This window comes from Ursus arctos, unplaced genomic scaffold (genome assembly GCF_023065955.2).
Source record: "Ursus arctos isolate Adak ecotype North America unplaced genomic scaffold, UrsArc2.0 scaffold_28, whole genome shotgun sequence".
NCBI lineage: Eukaryota > Metazoa > Chordata > Mammalia > Carnivora > Ursidae > Ursus > Ursus arctos.
In genome coordinates, this window is record NW_026622963.1 from 35,801,177 (window position 1) to 35,823,652 (window position 22,476).

Below are 22,476 nucleotides of genomic sequence, written 5' to 3' on the forward strand. Positions count from 1 at the left end.
GTACTTTTAGAATTTTTGCTCCATTCTGGAGAATTCAAACTTCAAACATCGTAATGCATCTCTGTTTGCCTCTTTCTCTTAAAATCAGCTCTGTCTGATTCGTGTAATTCATGTAAATTTATTTTCATTAGTAGTCTTGTTGTCTCTGTTTTGGATCTTTTATTTTCAATCTTTGTGGTCATTATATTTAAAGAATGTCTCTTTTAGGGGCCCTTGGGTGGCTCAGACAGTTAAGTGTCTGACTCTTGATTTCAGCTCAGGTCATGATCTCAGGGTTGTGAGATCAGCCCTGTGTTAGGCTCCACACTGGGCATGGAGCCTGCTTAAGATTCTCTCTCTCCCTCTCCCTCTGCACCCCCATCTAAAAAAAAAAATAAATAAGGAATGTCTCTTTTATTTTTTTTTAAAGATTTTATTTATTTATTTGACAGAGATAGAGACAGCCAGCGAGAGAGGGAACACAAGCAGGGGGAGTGGGAGAGGAAGAAGCAGGCTCATAGTGGAGGAGCCTGACGTGGGGCTCGATCCCGTAACGCCGGGATCACGCCCTGAGCAGAAGGCAGACGCTCAACCGCTGTGCCACCCAGGCGCCCCAGGAATATCTCTTTTAAACAGAATATAATGAATTTTCAAATTTCACCCTTATAATCCTTGTCTCTTAATTGGTACATTTATTCTGTTTGGATTTATTGTTTATTATTTATTATTGATATACTTTCATTTAAATCTTTCATTTTACTATGTGCTTCTAAAATGTATTTATCTTATCTATGTTCTTTTTTCTCTCCATTTTGTTTTCTTTTGGATTGACTGAATATGTGTCCTTAATGAATGTTTTCTCATCTACTAATTTGGAAATTATAACTCTTTTCTCTTTTTTTAGTGGCAACGCTAGAGATCAAAACATCTATCCTTGACTTATGAAAATCAGTTATAAATTTGTCCTGTTATCTTCTTCCTAGATGATGCAAGGATCTGAATATTACCCACCACTCTTCTGACTCATACACCATTGTTGTCACATAGCTTAATTACATATATGTATTTTAAACCCCACAAGCCATTATAATTGCTGTTTTATGTAGTTGCTCTTTATTTAGATTTATCCACATTTGTCATTCCTTTTTTTCCACACCAAGATTTATTATTATTTTTTTTCTTTTAAATAATTTTTATTACGTTATATTAGTCACCATACAGTATTTGATGTAGTGTTGCATGATTCATTATTTGCTTATAACCCCCAGTGCACCGTGCAATACGTGCCCTCCTTAATACCCATCACCAGCCTATCCCAACCCCCAGCCCCCTCCCCTCTGAAGCCCTCAGTTTGTTTTCCAGAGTCCATAGTCTCTCATTGTTCATTCCCCCTTCTGTTAACCCCGCCTTCATTCTTCCCTTCCTTTTCCTACCGATCTTCCTGCTATTTCTTATGTTTCATAAATGAGTGAAACCATATGATAATTGTCTTTCTCTGCTTGACTTATTTCACTTAGCATAATCTCCTCCAGTCCCGTCCATGTTGCTGCAAATCTTGGGTAATCGTTCTTTCTGATGGCTGAGTAATATTCCATTGTATATATGGACCACATCTTCTTAATCCAGTTATCTGTTGAAGGGCATCTCGGCTCCTTCCACAATTTAGCTATTGTGGACAGTGCTGCTCTGAACATTGGGGTGAATATGGCCCTTCTCTTCACTACATCTGTATCTTTGGGGTAAATACCCAGTAGTGCAATTGCTGGATCATAGGGTAGCTCAATTTTTAACTTTTTAAAGGACCTCCACACTGTTTTCCAAAGTAACTGTACCAACTTGCATTCCCACCAACAGTGTAAGAGGGTTTCCCTTTCTCCACATCCCCTCCAACATTTATTGTTTCCTGCCTTGTCAATTTTTGCCATTCGAACTGGCGTAAGGTGGTATCTCAATGTGGTTTTGATTTGAATTTCCCTGATGGCTAATGATTTTGAACATTTTTTCATGTGTCTGTTAGCCATTTGTATGTCTTCACATTTGCCATTCCTATTTTGATTCTTCATTTCTTCCTGAATCTCCAAGCTTCCTTTAACCCTAAAAACACCTTTTATGGGGCGCCTGGGTGACTCAGTCAGTTAAGCATCTGCCTTCGGCTCAGGTCATGATCCTGGGGTCCTGGGATGGAGCCCCACATCAGGCAGCTTAGTGGGGAACCTGCTTCTCCCTCTCCTTCTGCTCCTCCCCCCTGCTTGCATGCACTCTCTCTCATTTTCTGTCTCTCTCTCTCTCTCTCTCTCAAATGAATACATGAAAAAATCTTTAAAGAATCCCACCTTTTACTATTTCCTTTAAGACTGGTCTGCTGATGATGAGTTCTCTCTATTTTTCTCTCTCTGTTTTTATTTGTCTGAAAATTTTTTTTGAAAATGTCTTTATTTCATTCACAGAGGACATTTTTTCTTTTCGAGTTGTCCTCAGTGGGATGTTGATCCATATTACCTAGTGCTCCATAACCGTCCAACAGACTTTGATAATTGGTAGCATTTAGTTTTCCTTGTTAGTCAGTCTTACCTGATATTGTGTTGGACATGATTCATGATGACTTACCCAAGTATCGTGGATGATATCCTATTAAATCTTTCTTCACGTAAAGTACCTTTATATTTAGGAATTTTTTTAAACAAAAAGTTAAAACAAAGCAAAACAAAGCCCTCATAGTATTTGGGCATTTTTATTTATGTATTTTGCTGTAGTTGGAGAGGAACTGATTATGGTTCTTTTCTAATTTGTTTAGTAGCTGTGAAAATTGCACTTATGGAGAGAACATTACCTAGATGTTCTCATCCACAACATAGGATTGTGTAGTGGCTGTTATGGAGAGATGGCCCTGGGTGATTCCTGGGCTTCCTGGGGACCATGGTGTCCCATGTGTTATTGCCAGCATGGGTACGTTTCAAAATATAATTTGTCTACACTCTGGAAACTTTTATTTGAGCTTTTAAAATACACTAATATTTTATATTTGAAATACCCAGAGAGAAAGCCCATGGGTACAAAGAGAATAGAGTTTAGACAACAAGCATTACGGAATAGCTTTTTATATTCTGTTTCTGTGTGCACATTGCTTAACTCACTGTCCAGTGAAGATGACAAAGTGCCCTTTGTTTTTTATTTTAAAGTTATTTGTGTCTATGTTTCTTACCTGCTGGAATATGATGTTGTTCTGTAGCAAGATTATAAAGAATCTGACGTTAGTTAGAGATACACATGCGTATTGATTACCTTCAAACGGACATTCATTCATTACCAAGGAGCTCCCAGTTCAGCCCCCAAGGGCTAGGCAAATAGTGTGAATCCTCGTAGTGGTTGGATGAGATCTGTGCAAATCGGAGGGCACATGCCCCTTAAAAATCCTGTGGCTGTATCTTGGCTGTTGTAAATAATGCTGCAATAAATATAGATGAATGGATAAAGAAGATGTGGCATATATACTACAATGGAATATTACTTAGCTATAAAAAAGAATGGAATCTTGCCATTTGCAATGACATGGATGGAACTAGAGAGCATTATGCTAAACAAAATAAGTCAGAGAAAGACAAATACCCTATGATTTCACTCATGTGTGGAATATAAGAAACAAAACAAATGAGCAAAGGGGAAAAAAGAGAGAAAGAGAGATGAACCAAGAAACAGACTCTTACCTACAGAGAACCAGCCACTGGTTACTAGAGGGGGAGGTGGGTAAGTAGATGGGGAAACAGGTGGTGGGGACTAAGGAGTGCACTTGTGATGAGAACCAGGTATTGTATGGAAGTGTTGAATCACTAAATTCTATACCTAAAACTAGTATCACACTGTATATTAATTATACTTCAAAAAATTGTGTGGCCATGTTTGTTTGAATTATTGCCATGCTGGGATGTGGGTCCTATATTGGTTTCCTCTTTTCTTTTCCTGAGAAGTCAGAAATATAGATTGTTATGTAAAATCTCCACATTTTTAAACATTAGCCAGGAAGTACTTTTTTAGGGGTAAGATACGCAATTGTAGTTAAATAAATCAGATTCTCAGGCCACGCTCCTCTGGGGACCTGTTTTATCCCTTTATCTTAGGGGTGTCTGGCCACTGCTTATACCGGGTACACAGGGCACAAGGAGTCTCTCCTCAGGGGCGGGGTTTACAGGTGGTTGTAGCCTGAGTGAGATTCCCATGTGCCACAAGCCACTTAGTACGGAAGCCCCAGAGTCACCCCAACACCTCCTTTCTCCCTGCAATCTGGGCAGCTGATTATATCTCCTGCAAACTTCATGTCTAAGAAAGTGGATCTGAAGAGTTCTCATCACAAGGAAAAAAATGGTTTGTAATGATGTGTGGTGACGGATGTCAGCAAGGCTCCTTGTGCTGATCATTTTGCAGTATAGACACATATCGAATCATTATGTTATACACCTGAAGCTAATATGTTCTATATCAGTTATGTGTCAGTACAAAAGTAAACAGACAGACAAACAGACAACAGCACAAACCTTCAGGCATGCGCCCTCTTCTTGCAAACCCTGGTTGTCTCCAGCCCTGGGTTCTTGTCTCTTGCATGCCCTGTGGGCTCTCCTCCTGCCGTCCTTCCCCACCTCCTGTGCCAGAGTAATTTTTCCAAAATAACAATTTGCCGAAGTCTCGCCTCTGCTTAAAAATATGCCAGGGAGTCAGTAAGTTACTGTGCTGGAAATCTTCCCTCGGCCCTCTAGATCTTCTCTCCGTTGCCTGCCCCCCTGTGCTGCACCCACCCAGGAGGACCTGTGCGGACCGCATCAGTGCTCTTCCGTGTCCTCTTGTTCCGGTGAGCGCTGCAGGGCATTGGAGACAGGGAGGAGGGCAGTGTATTTGCTTCCTCGGCTCTCATTTTAGGGTTGATGTTGCTAAGGTCTTAGCCACTGCCTTAGCACACCTCTCAGGCAGCGTTTACACATGGCATCTGGCCGCCCTTGCCCATCGTGCACACAAGACCCAGGCAGATAACGTGAATCATCGTATTCACAGAGCCTGCCTGGTACCAGCCCGGGGGTGGGGGGGGGCGTGTCAGCCCTGTGCTTTCCCTGTGCTCTGTCCACACCCTAGTAAATCCTGTGTTTTTAGAATGCTCCTCCAACGGTCCCCGTCTGAAGCTGCCCTCTGTGTCCCACTGGGCCCTCAGTCTCCTCCCTAACACAGTGGACTGGATTGCTGTTTACAGAAGGTCAGCCTTGCTCTCAGAAGTCTAGAAATGTCTCATTGGTGTTCCTTCATCTGGGCTTGGAGAAAACCATCTGGATTTGGGAAGTCTTCCTAACATTTGTGGGAGATTTTTCTTTCACTAGCACAAGAGGTCCAACCAACCTCCCAATTAGGAGTTCGCGTAGAGGGTGTGGATGAGGAGGCGAACGCACGTCATCAGGTCAGTCCACGCCTGGCTAAGTCAAGGAGGGCAGTAGATGAGGTGAGGAATCACAGAACCGGGGGCAGCCTCCCAGGTGTTGGGCCGGCAGGAAGAATCCACAGAGGAGGATGCTTCCTCAGAAGCTCTCCCGGACTAGACCGACCCTGGGCTCAGGGAAGCAGGGTCCGGCTGGCTCTCCACTCTCTGGTCTCCTGCAGGGAAAGCTGCCACAGGACGAGGGTCTTCGTGCCACTCTGGAATATGCCACGGAGAGCAGGACTTGGCGGATGTGTTTGTGTTTGGGGAACAGTCTGAACCGTGGTGTGCTTGGCTGTGGAATATGGTGTGAGCCCGAGCTGAAGAAAGGGAGCTGGAGAATGAGACAGAGCGGGTCACAGAGAGCCAAGAGGTATAGAACATGCGTCCTGAGGGATCAGTGAAGGGTTTTAAGAAGGCAGTAAAATAACCAGGACCACGTTGTTGGAGAGGGTCCACCAAATCCTGGAGGCCATCGACCATCAAGGTCATGAGCTGTGCATGGTCAGGCATCCTCCTTATCATGGTTTCAGTTCCTGGAGGTCAACCACAGTCCTGAGGGAGACGAGCCTCCTTCTGACCCAAGGTCAGGAGGTCACCGGCAGCCTAACGCTACGCCACATGCCCACGTCCTTCACCTCACTTCATCTCCTCACGTGGGCGTGTGTCATCGCACATCCTCACAAGGAGAAGGGGGAGTGAGAACAACAAGATATTTTGAGGGAAACCGCCTTCATATAACTTTTACCACATATATTGTTATAGTCATTCTATTTTATTATGAGTTACTGTTGTTCAACTCTCTCTTTTAAAGATTTTATTTATTTGTTTTAGAGAGAGAGTGCATGAGTGGGGGGAGGAGCAGAGGGAGGGAAAATCTCAAGCAGACTCCCTGCTGAGCATGGAGCCTGATGTGGGGCTTGATCTCACGACCCTGAGATCATGACCTGAGCCAAAATCAAAAGTTGGACGATTAACCGACTGAGTCACCCGGGCGCCCCTGTTGTTCATCTCTTACTGTGCCTAGTTTATAAATTAAACTTTATCATAGGTATGTATGTGTAGGAAAAAACATCATATATAGAGAGAGTTCAGTACTGTTTATGGTTTGAGGCTTCTACTGGGGGTCTTGGACGTATCTCCCATGGATAAGGGGGACTGCTGTATACACTTTTCAGTCGACGATCAATGAACTGAAAAGGGAGAGGTAAGATCCAGGGGTATGGAGCGTTTCTCCGTAGTACCTTGCTCACATCTTTAGATATGTCTGTGTTTAATATATTCTGGTTGAGTTGAATTGTTGAGCCTGTGTGACAGCTTGAGTGACATTTTTATGTCATTTACCCAATTCATATATTTTTAATTTTTTTGTTGTTAAAGACTGTAAGGTCATATTAACCTGAAAGAATGTATTTACTGTTAACAAAATCTGGGTCGTTTGTGATCTCCTTAAATAACCTTTGTGGTAACATTGGAATGAACATTTATTTGATGTCTGGGAAGTAATATCCCAGTGGAACTTATTTTATTTTGGGTTGTTTTTAATACGGAGCTGTTAATATAGCATTTCCAATAAGTGACCTTATATGCGAAATCTGTGTTTAATTACTAACATTTTTGCAAGACTGGTAGAACTGTACTATTCATTATAAGTCACAGATTTAAGAACTTGTCAGGAAAATATTTTATGATTTGATTTATGCATGGGGATCCAAGAAAGGCAAGGAGTCGTTGAGCCTTTATGAGATTGTGAACACACTTATTCCTACAATATTCTTGGCTTCTTCCCGTCCTATTATATAATGAGTAAACAATATCTCTTCTGAATTTTTCATCCAAAAATGTTCCCCAGCTAGAACTTCACTTAGGAAAATATGATTTCCTAAGAGATCTTTAAGCTGATAGTTTCAACCAAACAGCATAAAGTGCATTTGGCTTCTCTAGATGTGTTTCCCTAGGTTTTCTTTGAGTGTTGTTTTTCCCCTTAAAAAAAAAGAACTTTTATTGGGTGTTTTATTGCATAAACTGTACATGTTCGTTGTATAAAAGTGGTAATTGTAGATGAGCAAAAGGAAGAGACTAGAAACGCATCTAATTCCATCAAGGTTACAAAATAGAGATGAGCCAAGAGCAGGACCCCACCTGCGATCACATCGTGGGATAGGGGTTGATAGGGATGGGTGAGGGCCTGCCTGCACCTCCAGCAGAATTGGTGCATCCTTGGGAAGGCTTGTCCCTTAGGAGGCTTTCCCAACTCGGTGGCAGGTGCTTCTGTGTCAGCGTCTGGGGCCCTGTGTCTGTCGCTGTCAAGGTCAGATGGCTGATTCTTTGTCACCACATCCCTTCGGCATCTGTCACCTGCTGCTGGCTGTCCTGTGGCCCGTCCAGGCCAGTCCTCCAGGAGCACCGAGTCTGGAACTTCCAAAGCCCTTGGTCTTTGTTCCTGTGTGGGAAATTCACAAATGTGTCTGGGTCGTGAGCGTCAGTCAAAGCATGGGTATCCCTCCTGTGATAACCTAGACGCAGCCAAATGCTTCCGACAAACAGAAGCCTAGCTCTGCTTGCAACACAGAGAGCCGAAAAGGGAGACGTCCCCCTTGAGATCCCGGGAGAAGGTTGCGGTCAGGCAATCACGGCAGCAGGTGTATTCCATCCAAGACGCAGGTTGACCGCTGCCAGTGACGGTAGGTGGGCTGCCAGATTTGCTGGATTCCTGGTCACAGGTGCAGCGGGGCATCAGTGAAGAACATGCAGGCTTGTCAGTGTCTGACAGAGGGGCTCCACCCCCCAGACTCCCCCCACCCCCGACACGATGGTTCCTCACCTGTCAAATGGGGCTGGTTGTACCTAGCTCGAGGGTTTGTTGAGGATAGAAGGGCTGTAGGAAAAGGACGGGTGGCGGGGCTCTGTCTGTGCACCAGCAGTGCCTTCCAATTTTCCTCCATGCCCCACTTCAGAGCCCCGCCCGAGGCAGGGTCGCCGCGTGACATGATGGTGGTTGACTCAGACTTGGGGGAGAAAACCTATAGATAGAGTTCAGATGACCACGTGTCAAGTACTAAGAACATGGAATTTTAAATGATTACTGAAGACAGCTTATGGAGACGCGGGTGAAGAGGGAACTGGGAGCAGTGGTACCCAGCCAACAAGCATAGACGTTGACTCTCCAGACTTACCTTCAGGCCGACATCGAGCTGATTCCCATCCTTCAGCTTTTATTGTCCTTGGATTTCAGGGCTGGGGCTGGCCAAAGTGGGGCTGCCAAATACTCCTTGTCTCGGAGGGCTCCCTGCCACCCCACGGCTCAAGAACACAGACCCCACCTGCCGGACCTGGGCCCCCGGATGGCTGGTTTCTTCCCTCCCCTCAGCCTCTTCTGCCCCCTAACATTTGATGATGGTGATAGGTATTACCCCGTATTTTTATTTTAACACTAACCTGTATCCACAGATTCCAAGTCTGATTAGTTAGCTGCTTATTTGGCATTATGGTCTGCTTACTACTTAAAAAGAAAAAAGCAGAAATATGCATTAATGGCATTCTGTAAGATTAGGGAGCTGTGGCCAGCACGTTTATCAGGGACTTGGGCGGAACAGGGAAGCTGCAAAGCTGAGCGAAGTGGCTCCTAGACGGGTGACAGGATCAGGATTCAAACGGATCTCACCAGGCCAGTACTCTGGGCCAAAACCAACAAGAGAAAATTCAGTAGTGATTCATGTTAAGTCTCGCATAAGTAAGAACGGGAGAGAGCTAGCTGTACTGTCGCTGCTTTGAGAAAGATGTTATTTTGAAGAATAATGGCTTATACTTATTGAGACATTCACTTATTACATTTATTGAGATGATGTGTGATTTGTTATATATGTGTTATTTTATTTAAATCCTGCTGCAGTGAAGGTTACCATCCCCATTTTATAGATGAGTTTTAGAAAGGTTAAGAAATGTATCCAGGGTCACATAGCATTCGACCATTATGTGATATGGCCTCTGTGATGGGATCCAAGAAATGGTGTGCCTGAAGAGGGAGGAAGGAAGGAGGGAGGGAGGGAGGGAGGGAAGGAAGGAAGGAAGGAAGGAAGGAAGGAAGGAAGGAAGGAAGGAAGGAAGGAAGGAAAAGAAGGAGGGAGGGAGAGGAGAAAGGAAGAAAGAGGAAGGAAGGAAAGGAGAGAAGGAAGGAGGAAGGAAGGAAAGGAGAGAAGGAAGGAAGGAGGAAAGAAGGAGAAAGAGAAGGAAGGAAGGAAGGAAAGAAGAGAAGGAAGGACGGGGAGAGAAAGAGGGAGGGAGAGAAGGAGGGAGGGAGAAAGGAAAGAAGGATGGAGAAGGAGGGAGGGAGGGGGGAAAGAAGGAAAGGAGAGAAGGAAAGAAGGAGGAAGGAAGGAAAGGACAGATGGAAGGAGGGAGAGAGGAAGGCAGGAGTGAGGGAAGGAAGGAGGGAGGGAGGAACTCAGATTTTATCAGAAGAAACCTGAAGCGTGGGGCAAAGTGTGATCTGTGTCATTCTCAGAAACAGTGTTGTATTTATATGTGCAAACTTAAGTGTGTGGAGTAAATATTCGTGGAAGAGCTGGGATGGTTGGAGGGAGAGCTAGGGCAGGGTTCTGGGGCAGAAGCTGATGGAGACCGGCGGTCCCCTGCCCTGGGAGGAGGTCCAGCCCGGGAAGGAGCTGCTGCGTCACTGTCGGGAGGAACACACGAGCACACGTGTGCAGAGACGCCCCAGTGGTGCTTTCTCCTGCCCCCATGGAGCTGTCCTCTGACCAGCTGTGCTTGCTCCATGCTGCTGGCTTCGGGGGAGAGGCGAGAACCAGGTGCACATTGGGGATATTATCGCTGCTCTTTGGGTAAAGAAGCATCTGTGAGAAGGGCGGGAAGACAGGCTGGCAGACGGCGGCAGCAGGGTTTCAAAGCAAAATCCCATCTTCCTCTTCACGCCAAGGGCAGGAGAAAAACTCGAGGACTCCTCTTGAGATGCAGTTTTCTCTGTTCTCTAAGGGGTGAAAATATCTCACCGACCCAACCAGAGAAACCAAATGCCTGCATTTATAACATGCCTATTTTTGTTATTTTAGAATCAAGATTCTTTTTTTTTTTTTGGTAAGTAAAGGTGGAGAAGTTATGGAAAGAAACCCGACTCTAACTATAAACTGAACAGATGGGATAGTGGGAATAAAAACAAATTAAAACAATATTGCAAAGAACTCTCAACTTTCATTTAAAAATATATATGATGATGTTTTTCAACTTTTCACATTCAACCTATCGGTAGATCGGGTGACAAAATGAAAAATCAATTTCAGCTGTGTATATTTTAAACGTTTACCTAAATGATTTGGACTTACCAACCTAAAAGTCCAGATGAATGTATTAAAGTGCTATTTGTGTTTTTTTTTATGAATTAAAACTTTATTTTTTATTATGTTATAGACAGGACATGGTTCCATTTGGGTGACGTTTAGTGTAGAAAATTGAACTGAACAGTGATCTAATTAGAACAGTAAATAGTATGGGTTTAATTAGTCCTTATTCCTGATGACAGATTTGATCAGTTGCCAGATATTTATCCTTTCCTTTCGCTTGACTGTTCCTGACGTATTGCCTGGAGCAGGAGTGCGCACCGTACTATAAATAGGGAGCTTGGCAAGGAGCCACGAAACCCACTGACCGGTGAGTCTTGGTGGAAATGATTGGAAAACCCCTCCTTGGTTCGTTATTCCATTTCGCTTCTGAAAGTCCTTTCTACAGATCCCCCTCTTAATTTAAAAAATTTTTTTTTTTTTTGGTAGATGAGGTAACGTGGCCTAAGGGCTTAAGGAAGCCGTGTAATATCTAGTTCAGCCGTTCGCTGTGGTTTTATTAGTATCAGGGTTTCCTTCATAAACTATGTTCCTGTTCTCCGACTTACAGCTTCCCTGTTAAATTCTCTCTGACTTGAACTTTTCTGTGTGTGGATGTGGCCTTTGTTTGCTTGCTTGCAAATGTTTAACTCAAGTATTAAAGTGTTGACTTTATTTTTTTTGCAAAGTGCAGAGAAACAAAAACAAAAGAGGATAAAATCACTCAGAGTCCTCGAACATGGATGTTGCCATGGTGAACACTTGAAATTAACTCACTCCCTTCTCTTTTTTTTTATAATTTTTATTTTGTTATATTAGTCACCATACAGTACATCCCCAGTTTTTGATGCAATGTTTAACTCACCTTTCTCAATGCTTGTACACAGTTACCTGTATGAAAAGTGACACAGACTTCTCCTGGGCTCTTAGGATTGCCTTTTACCCCCTTCTTCAAAAAAATTACTTTTGAAAAAGATATTTCAAAAAAAAATGCAAGTTTGAACAAAACTAACATCTGTTATAGCACCCCCTGGCTTCATCAGATGTAATGTTTTGTCATATTGGCTTCAGATCTTTAATGAGGGTGGAGGGATTAAAAGACATTCACCGGTCATCCCTTCTGTCATGGACAACATTTGCTCTGAGCCCCGCACCCTCCATTCTCAGGGCCAGGTTGCTCCTTCCTGGCCCTATGCTTGTCCTTGTGGTATACATTTTGCATGTGCACTCACATGCTTGCGCCTTTATCCAAAGGGTGAAGAGATAGCAAATGTCTTGTGTGTTTTTATTTTAATGGAAATAAAATAGAAATTTAATGGACATCACTCAGTCTTTTCCTTTGTAGCTTCCGCCTTTGTTGACCTATCTAGAACAGTCTTGCCTATGTCAAGTCTATAGACTATTTTATGATCTCGGTGCTTTTAATAAAAATTTCTAATATATTTCTGGAAATCATTTTTGGTGTATTTTGTGAACAAGTCATCTATTTTTTAAAAAAATAATGAATTTATTTCGGGGTGGGGAGGGACAGAGAGAAATCTCAAGCAGACACCACCCTGAAATCGTGATGTGAACCAAAACCAGGAGTTGGACACTTAACCAACTGAGCCACCCAAGCACCCTGGTTTTTGTTCTGTTTTTAAAAACATTCGTCACACTGCCTTACGGTTCCATCCTACCTCCTTATACTTGGGTCTGTTTCTGGACTCTTTTTTTTTTTAATTTAATAGATTTTTACTGCTTATCGCTATGCCAACTTTCTACTCTTGATTGAGACAATTTCCCTCCAATTTCCCTTCTTTTACAGTTTTTTCCTTGGCTCTTGTAGACTTTTACTCCACTAGATGAACTTTGGAATCATTTTGTTGGGTTCAAAAAAATTCCCTTGGGGATTTTGATTGGAGTTGTTATAAATTTATAGATTAATTTGGAGAGAACTAACATTTTACAGTATCGAGTCTACCCATTTAGGACTATGGTACATTTCTCCATTTATTCAAGGGCCCTAATCTAGGTCCCTTAGTGAAGGTTTTGTAGTTTTATGTAAGTAATATACATCATCTCTTCTCATATCTACATCTACATCTGTCTGTATATTTTAACTTTTACCTGTCCTCCTCTTTTCTCTAGGGTATCCCAATATAAGTCAATTGTGGCCATTCCAGAAGACTAAACCAAATTAATTAGTTGGTTTAATTAGTGCACCGTTCTCTATTTTCTTGGATCCCTATTTTCTTGGGATGGAGCCCTTTTCAGGAGATTCCACAAATCCTCGTGCTAAATGATTTCCTTGGAGCCAGTGCCCATCTGTGTGACAGAAGGGCAAGCCAGGATTTCAGGGCGAGAACGTCTTAGATACAAGCTGGGACCCTGCTGTGTTGGTTATAAAACATAACTTAGTCTATTTAAATTTTGGAATGATGAAATTTCAGATTTAAAACTGAGCTTAGAATCTGCCTGGGCAAAACCTTCATAAGGTGGAAGGGTACTCACGTGACACTAGTTTCCGTATAAAACTGTGTGTGTGTGTGTGTGTGTGTGTGTGTGTGTGTGTTTAATGTAGCCATCCCAAAACAAAGCATCTTTAAGCAACTTTCTCCTCTGTGAACAGATTAGAATAAGACTGGAAAAACTGGGGAAACTTTGGTATAGTTCTAGTATATTTTTCTATAATTTATTGTGTTTTTTTACATTCTAGACCTCAAGAAACGCTCGTTCAGATGAAGACAAAGACAGCAACTGGGATGCTTGGGGCAGCTGGAGTGACTGTTCTCGGACGTGTGGGGGAGGGGCATCATACTCTCTGCGAAGGTGCTTGACTGGGAGGTAAGTGGGGGTATTACCTGCTCTTCTTCGTTGGATGTCAGTGCCTTTGAAGGGTGGAGTTGGAGAGACAGCCTTGCTTCTTGGCTTTGGAAGGTACTAGGATGGTGATATGACATCTGCTGTATATACACATTAGTCATCCTCAAGTTACCATACTTAAATAGTTATGGCCCCATTTTTATGAGTGTAGCCATAGTCCATCCACAGGAGACTCCCAGCTCAAAGGAGCCTGGGGGAACTAGACACTTTAAGTTTTGCAAGAGGGAAGGCCAGCATGTTAAGTCGCTGGCCCCAGATTGTCAACACTAGAGATAATGGTTCAAGTCTTCTGGGTTCTACCCTTGAGTTATTTCAATTTTAGTTCATTTCATGTTCACTTTCTCTGAGCAATCCATTGATTAAGAAGGTAATGCAAATTCTGTTTTCACACCTTAGGTACGCTTATATTAAATAATGTGTTAAAATGTAAGATTGGCTTGTTAAAAAACCCTTAAGTTTGTAAGAAGCTCACACTCATCATTGCTTTTGGGACAACTGGAGCTAATCCTTCGTAGGGCAGTTTAAATCCCAGCCACGAATTTACTGCGGCTGTCAGGTAAGACAGAGCCCCAGGTTGATGGAATTTGATGTCCTGCTTCTGGACCAAAGGAAGGTTCCAGGATCATGGCAGTTGTCTTCAGATTTGGGATATCGTAAAGCAAAAGGGTAGGTTGATTTTCCCTGGATAGTGTCAAGGTGTAGATCAGAAATGCAGGGAGCACCTATTTTGTTGGGCTCACACCTTATGGGATATTAAAGCTGTAGGAAGGCAGCAGAAGACTATCGGAGGCGTTGTTGGTGTCATTCACCCAGGCAGTTTCAGCTCAGGGCACTGGGCTGTAAGTGAATGGTTGCAGAACTGAATCAAGGGATTAGTCTTGCATAGATGAACCGGTATACCTGCTTCCCCTATACTGTTACCTTGGGGAGGAGACGAAGACCCTGTTACTCAAAGTGCATCCTGCTGTGTGGAAGGATGACAGGAGATCATGCTGTACTGGCATGTACTGACCCCGTGAGGTCTACAGTGGGAGGACCGTGTGCCTGTGGGCAAGGGTCAGGGAGCGACTTCTCATGTGTGGAATGAGATTTTTCCCACTACTGTTCAGTCACTTGGGGGAGAAGTTTCCAGCAGAGAATCTGGTGAGTGGAAGGTAGGACTTCAGCACCACTCTGTGGCCTCCAGATCTGAGGGGTCTGAATCATCTGAGATCAGTGGTGGGGTTCAGTTGGAAAAGGAGTGGGGTTTATTTGACTTTGTCTTTTTTTTTTTTTAAGATTTTATTTATTTGACAGAGATAGAGACAGTCAGCGAGAGAGGGAACACAAGCAGGGGGAGTGGGAGAGGAAGAAGCAGGCTCATAGCAGAAGAGCCTGATGTGGGGCTCGATCCCAGATCGCCGGGATCACGCCCTGAGCCGAAGGCAGACGCTTAACTGCTGTGCCACCCAGGCGCCCCTGACTTTGTCTTTTTTTTAATAGGATGTACTTGTATTTGTTAAAAAGAATTGGAGGAATATATTGGAGACCATGAATGACCACTTTCATCGTTTTGTCATACAACCAAAATGCTTACATATTTATTGATTATTTTAGTAATTAAAATATGACTTTGATTTTGTCTGAAATACAATTTTGCTAAGTGATCTATTTCAGTGTGTGTTTGAATGTGCATCTTCTCTTTCCTCACTGGGGTCAGCTGGTCATTAAACGCTTCAGATAAGGAAGAAAAGTTGCTAAGCTTCTGTTTCTCCTGTCTTTTCTGTACCTTTTCAGGAAGGGCAATTTGGGTGTGAGGAGAGCAACAAGAGGAGGAAGTCTGGCTTGACATTAGTGAGCATGTCTCAGTGCTCTGTGGTTTGGCAGGTGTTTAAAGCTGTCTCCTTCTGTTGTGAACGCTTTGATGGATTTCTCTGAGGCACGGTCTCCTCTTTTCTCCCAGTCCCTTGGCGTGTCTTGTCAGCAGTGCCTTTGAGATGTGCTGTTCACAATCCTATCTTGGTAATACTGTTCTTTCCTCAGCTCTTGGACAACTAGGCACACTCCCAGTCCCCCCCCCCCCCACCATTCATGTCTCCGCACCCCTCAGTGGCCATCTTGGTAGGTTCCTAAGACAGCGCCATGCTGCCTGTCTTGCCTGTGGCCCGCCTCTGGCTCACCAGAAACCCTCCTGTGCACTTTGCTAAACGAACTCTTGAAGTTCTGGGATTCAGTGCAGCAATACCTACTCTTCATGCACAGGGGCTGTGACCAATCTCTCTGCCCTTAAATTTCTCAGATGTGAATTAGCCACCAACCAACTGCAGGAGACATGGATTGAACTCTTTAAGGGGTGTCCCTAAAATTTCATCCCCTTGATTTGGGGTTAGCAGGTTGAAGCCCTTATCCCTTTTCTTTCTTGGTGGGGCAGAGTGGAAAGTAGGATCATAGCACATGTTTCTCAAATCTTCAGAAATTCTTCCTCTATATAATCCTCCATGAAGGTGTCTTCAGCACGAGACCCTTTTAAAAATCAATCAGTCTGTCTGTCTGTCTATCTATCTATCTATCTATCTATCTATCTATCATCTTCCAGTATAGTTAATATACAGTGTTAGATTAATTTCAGGTGTATAGTATAGTGATTCAGCAATTCTGTACATTACTCCGTGCTCACCATTGTAAGTGTTCTTTTAATCACCTTCCCTATTTCCCCCATACCCCCACTCACCTCCTTTCTGGTGACCATCAGTTTGTTCTCTATACTTAAGAGTCTATTTTTTTGGTTTCTTTCTTGTTTTCTTTGTTTTGTCTCTTAAATGGTATTTGTTTTTCTCTGACTGACGTATTTCATTTAGCATTATACTCTCTAGATTCATCCATGTTGTTGCAGATGGCAATATTTCATTCTTTTTTTTTATGTCCGAGTAATACTTTATTGTGAGCACATCTTCTTTATCTATTCATCTGTTGTGGGCACTTGGGCTGCTTCCATAATTTGGCTCTTGTAAATAATGCTGCAATAAACATAGGGGTGCATATATCTTTTTAAATTAGTGTTTTCATTTTCTTTGGGTAAATACCTAGTACGGAATTACTGGATCTTTTGGTAGTTCTATTTTCAGGTTTTAAAAAAATCTTCATACTATTTTCCACAGTGGCTGCACCAGTTTGCATTCCTGCCAACAATGCATGAGGGTTCCTTTTTTTCCACATCCTTGCCAACACTTGTTGTGTTTGTGTTTTTAATTTTAGCCATTCTGACAGGTGTGATGTGATATCTCCTTGTGGTTTTGATTTGTATTTCCCTGATGATGATGAGTGATATTGGGCATCTTTAATGTGTCTTTTGGCCATCTGTAGGTATTCTTTGGAGAAATGTCTTTTCACGTCTTCTGCCGATTTTTAATTGGATTATTTGAGGGGTTTTTTGGTGTTGAGTTGTATAAGTTCTTTATATATTTTGGATGCTAACCCTTTATTGGGTATGTCATTTGCAAATGTCTTCTCACCAGATCCTTTTTATGCCTTACTATATGCAAGGAGTTTAACAATTGTGAATTAAACTAACACAGAGCCTGCCCTCATAGTTCTTATAGGAGAAGGTTATGGAAAAAAAAACTCAGAGAGTGGGAGCAGCATGTATAAAGGTGCTAGAGCAGGAAATGAAAAGAGGCTTTCATGCCAGGAGAACCCCAGACAAGGGAGAAAGCAGAATGGACCAATACTGAAGAAGAAGGTGAATTTGTGGGCCAGAATAAAGAATCTGGTGCTCAGACTTTTGAATTTCAAACACTAGTAAAATTTCCAAAAAAGGGCATATTAATATATTTAGAATTAATTTAGGTTGTCAGTTTTTTGTTTAGTCAAGTAAGGACAAAAATAAAAATGAACAAACAAAACTCAACTCTGGTCTACCATCACAGACTTTTCAAAAAAGAATTAGAATCAGAATCTTGTCATTTCAACATCTAAAGGTAGGACGTACTCTTGGATTTAAAAACCTGTCTTTAAATTGAATTCATTTAGCTTTATGAAAATCCACTCTTTTGCTCTTATTTGTCTCACTTTGCTTTGGATTAATAAAAATGATTGCAGTTATTAATAGCTCAGTGATGGGAAACTGAACCAGAAATTGAGAAGTAAACATAGTCATGGACTCAGAACTTGAGATTCTAAGATCCCTGAAGGAAGCAATATGCAGAAAAGTGATTTTATCACAGCTATGCTTTTCATCCAGGCATTCACTGATTCTTAAGTGGTGAGAGGCAGAGAAGCCAAGCAGAAAGCAGTTACAAAGAGGTGGAGAAGCTAAGCAGATTTATTGACAGTTTCATGGTCCTGGAACATAAAAATTGGGGTTCAAAGCCCTGGTAGACATCTCAGGTGATAGACTGGTATTCCTGAAGGACTATACCCTAGGAGAAAGGGAAAAAATGGTCCTAAATAGACTAGGTGTTATTAAGACTGAAACCCAGTTTTGAATGAGCTCAACCCTAATTTGAGTGATCAAATGTACTGCTATTCCAACTGCTTCCAAGAAGCTTTAAAAAGAGAAAAACCTAAAATACGCTGGAGGAAGATGACATCAACCAGAGATTATACAGATTTTCATAGATCATTCCCATAATTTATTTAAAACATTACCAGTCTTACCATGAGACAGGATCAAGAGGAAAAACAGAGAATAGAAACAGGTCGTGGAGCTGTTAGATCTATGTGTGAAAAACAACAGCAAACACAACAACAAAATCCCTGTAATAAATATGTTTATAAGAGTAGGTGACAAAATACATGATTTTACCAGAGAACTGGAATCCATAAAATAGAATCAAATGGAAATTTAAGAACAGTAACCTAAAATAACTAAAATTAAGAACTAAATAGATGGTGTTAACAACAGATTAGAAATAGCAGAAGAGAGTATAGGTTTGTAGAACTATCCTGGCTAAATTACAGAGGGGAAAAACACAGGAAGTAGAATAGAGGATATATGGTAATTTGAAGAGATAGTAGCCAAGAATTTTTCGAAACTTCTAAAAGTTACTGGTATGGAGATGTTAAGCCACAAGTTCAAGAAGGTCTGCAAGCCTCATACAGAGTAAATACATGCGAACACATTATAGCAAAATCTTAAGCCAAAGAGAAAAGATATATTATCTTCAAAGGAGCAAAAATAAGGTTGACTGGTAAATTCTCATTAGAAGATAATGAAACAACCTGTTTAACATCTTGAAAGAAAATAACTATTACAATAGAATTCTCTACCTTGGAAAAATACCCTTCACATGTGAAGGTGAAATAAAGATGTTTTCAGACAAACAAAAACTTCAAAATTCTTTGCTACCTAAACTGTGTTAAAAGAAGTGGTGAAGGGATTTCTTTAGGAAGAAGGAAGATGTTCTGATATGGAGAATGGAAATGCAAGAGGAAATGAAGAGCACTTGAGAACAGAAATGTAAATGTTCACCACTTAAAGCAATAATAAATAGTACGTTTGTGGGATTTAGGTATATGTAGAATTAAAAAGAGAGGGAAACCATGACATGAAATTTGGGAAGGGGGCAAATGGAGTTAAAATGATCTAAGGTTTTTGAATTGCCTGGAAAATTGTAAAAGTAACTTACATTTGACAAAATCAGGGATGTGTGTTGTCATATTTAGGGTTATCATTAAAAACAAAATAACAAATTCTATAACTAACAACCATCTATCATAGAGAGAAGTAGAATAATGATAAAATACTTGATTGATTCCAAATAACTCACGAAGGAGAAAACTCAAGGAGAGAAAATGGAAGATAGAGTGAGTGTGACAAATAGAATAGAAATGGTAAGACGGTAGATTTGAAACCCCCAAACATATCAGTTGTTACATTAGATATATGGACTATGTAGTCCAATTAAAAGATAAAAGTTGTTAGAGGATAAAACAAAAATCACACGCTGTTTACTAGACACCAATGTTAAGTGTAAGGACACCTGAAAGTAAAAGCGTAGGCAGAAGCTATAACATGTGATACTAATTAAAAGGAAATTGGTACAGCTGTACTGTGTCAAAGTAGAAACTAAGGAAAGAGGCATTATCAGAAATGAAGAGGGATCATGAAAATATATCAAGACTTGGAAGATGTACCTTCATCCACCCTTACAGGGATGTCTATAGCCCAAAATATATATATATTAGAAAAGACTTGGCTGCAAACAATTGATGGTCCAAACTTCCATTTAAGCAATAAGAGCAAATTTTTAAAAATACATATATACGTAGGGTGCTTGGGTGGTGTGGTCAGTTAAGTATGTGACTTGGTTTCGGCTCAGGTCATGCTCTCAGGGTCATGAGATCGAGCTCCATGTTGGGCTTTGCACTCAGCACGGAGTCTGCTTTAGACTCTCTCCCTCTCCCTCTTCTCTTCCCCCCTGTTCTCTCTCTCAAATAAATAAATCTTTTTTTTTTAAAGGGAGAGAGAGAGAGTCTCTGTGTGTGTGTCTGTCTGTCTGTCCATCCCCAAGTCCCTATACTCCACATACCAAGGGTCTGGATTAGAGTCAGTATTTGATCAAGTCCCTTGTTAATTCAGTTCTGGATCTCCATGGGAAAAAATGCCCTTCTGACTGGGTAAGAAGCCCTGCTCTGGGTCTACTGCAGCTTTGGGTCAGTATCTCTATACTAGGAGATGAACAGGAAGCACAGTTGAAGGCATTCACGGGAAGGAATTTGCCTTTCTGCTGAATGAATTTCTTTTCTATGATTTTTGTGGCTTTTCTGTATTTAAGTTTCTGCGGTACCTATCCTATGTAACCTTTCCAGAATACTGTAGCCCATGTAGGGACTGAGATTTCACAGGCACCCACATCCAGTGGGATCTTATGTGCTTTACATTTTTGTCTTAGGCTAGCCACCCCCATGCCATTAATTGCTGGTAATTGTGGCTCCACTGTCCACTTAAACTTACTGGGTATAGGTAGGTTCTCCTACTGATGTCTTTCACTTACTTCGAAGGCAGGCTTCCCTTGTGAATAGTGTATTTATATGCTCCCTTTAATCCCAACTTGCTTACACTGTATCTCAGAGTTCCTGGCTTGTGTGTAGTAGCCTCTTTGGATTTCCAGGTATGATCATAGAGATGTCCACTTATTAACGTACCTTGTTGATCATTTCAGTATGCATTTGTATGGGGGAAGGAGTTCAATATACGTGCTCAGATTACTATTTCTATTTAAAATCTTTCTCTTTTCTCTCATGTTTTTCTCTCAAATTTTACATCTGGCATTTTGGAAATTATATAATCTGGGTGATCTGGTTTTTGTTGTTGTTGTTGTTGTTTTTTACTGATGATTAAATTGAAGATGTTTGAAAGTCATATTTTAATAATTACTTTATAACTATCAATACCAATGCCAATAAAAAAACAGTTTCTTCTGATTTCTCCAGTGCAAGATGATTAACATTTTATGCTTTTCCCTTCATTCCCACATCTTGGGTTTTGTTATTATTGCTTGAGATTTTATACTCAGTTTATTGGCACCAGCATTTTCCTTTACATCGTCTCTTTCGTTATCGTATTTCAGACCTTTGTTGAAACTTCGTTGTGTATGTGTGCATACATGATTTCAGTGCTCATTATCAGTCTTTTTAGTTCTTCATTTTGAATCATCACTTTGTTGGCAGGGATATGTTTTGAGCTGTGCTTCTGGAATTTTAATGTGCATATGAATCACCTAGGGATCTTGTTAAAATATAAACTTTGATTCAGTAGGTCTGGAGTGGGGCCCAAGAGCTTTCATTTCTGACAAATTCCCAGGTGATGTCAATGCTGCTTGTCCATAGACCACACTTCAAGCAGCAGGGCTTTATAGACTTTTTAATTTCAGGAAAAAGCTGTGGGTTTTATACTTTATGAGTCCTTATATATCTGAAAATGTCTTTCTCCTGCCTTCACACATAAACAGTGAATGACTTATTTAGGTATAAAATTCCTGAGACAGAAATTTTCCTTCTCAAGACCCACAGGTTCTTTTTCCATCGTGTTTAGTATACACTGTGGCTGCCCATAGAGCTCTCGGGCCAGTTCGATTTTTTTGTTCATTTGTAGATAACCTGTTTGTTCTGTCTGGCAGCCTACAGAAGACTTGATTTTTTTTTTCATCAAGTTAAGAATTTTACAAGGTTGTGTCTAGCTCTCAGTCTTTTAAAGTTTATTTTTCCCTGGCACATAGCGGCAACTTTTGTTGTGCAGATTTAGATCCTTATTTATTGTAGGAAAATTTTTCTTCTATTGTATCATTCACTGTTGGTTCTTGCCCCTTTGTTCTGGCCCTTATGAACATCAGTTACCTCTGTCTGCCTTCCACTTCTATTGTGTTCTCTCCAATCGCTTTCATCTCTTTTGTCTTTTTCTGTATATTTGAGAGTGATTTTTCAAGATCCTTGCCACTTGAATTTGTGTGTGTGTGTGTGTGTGTGTGTGTGTGAGATTAATTTGTTGACTTTTAATGAAGTTTTAAAATGCCCCTATGCCATATTTCTTACTTTACATTCTTTCCTTCACATTAAACCTGACCCTTTTCTGTGTCTACTGTCTTAATCATCTGCATTGTATCTTACATGCTTTTGGGTCTTTTTTTTTTTTTAAAGATTTTAATTTTTTTATTTATTTGACAGAGATAGACAGCCAGCGAGAGAGGGAACACAAGCAGGGGGAGTGGGAGAGGAAGAAGCAGGCTCACAGTGGAGGAGCCTGATGTGGGGTTCGATCCCAGAACGCCAGGATCACGCCCTGAGCCGAAGGCAGACACTTAACGACTGAGCCACCCAGGTGCCCCACCCCTTTTTTTAAGTATGATATCTAGCTAATTCTTACTGATT

The 22,476-nt window shown here is 41.4% G+C and overlaps 1 protein-coding gene across 1 annotated transcript in view; it reads left to right on the forward strand.

Moving 5' to 3' along the window:
• The window catches only part of ADAMTSL3 (ADAMTS like 3), a 331,832-nt gene that overhangs the window by 85,595 nt on the left and 223,761 nt on the right, over positions 1-22,476 (forward strand). Inside the window, exon 4 of the mRNA XM_026510570.4 lies at positions 13,463-13,590. Within this exon, the coding sequence (XP_026366355.2) occupies positions 13,463-13,590 (128 nt within the window). The remainder of the gene's footprint in view (positions 1-13,462; positions 13,591-22,476) is intronic.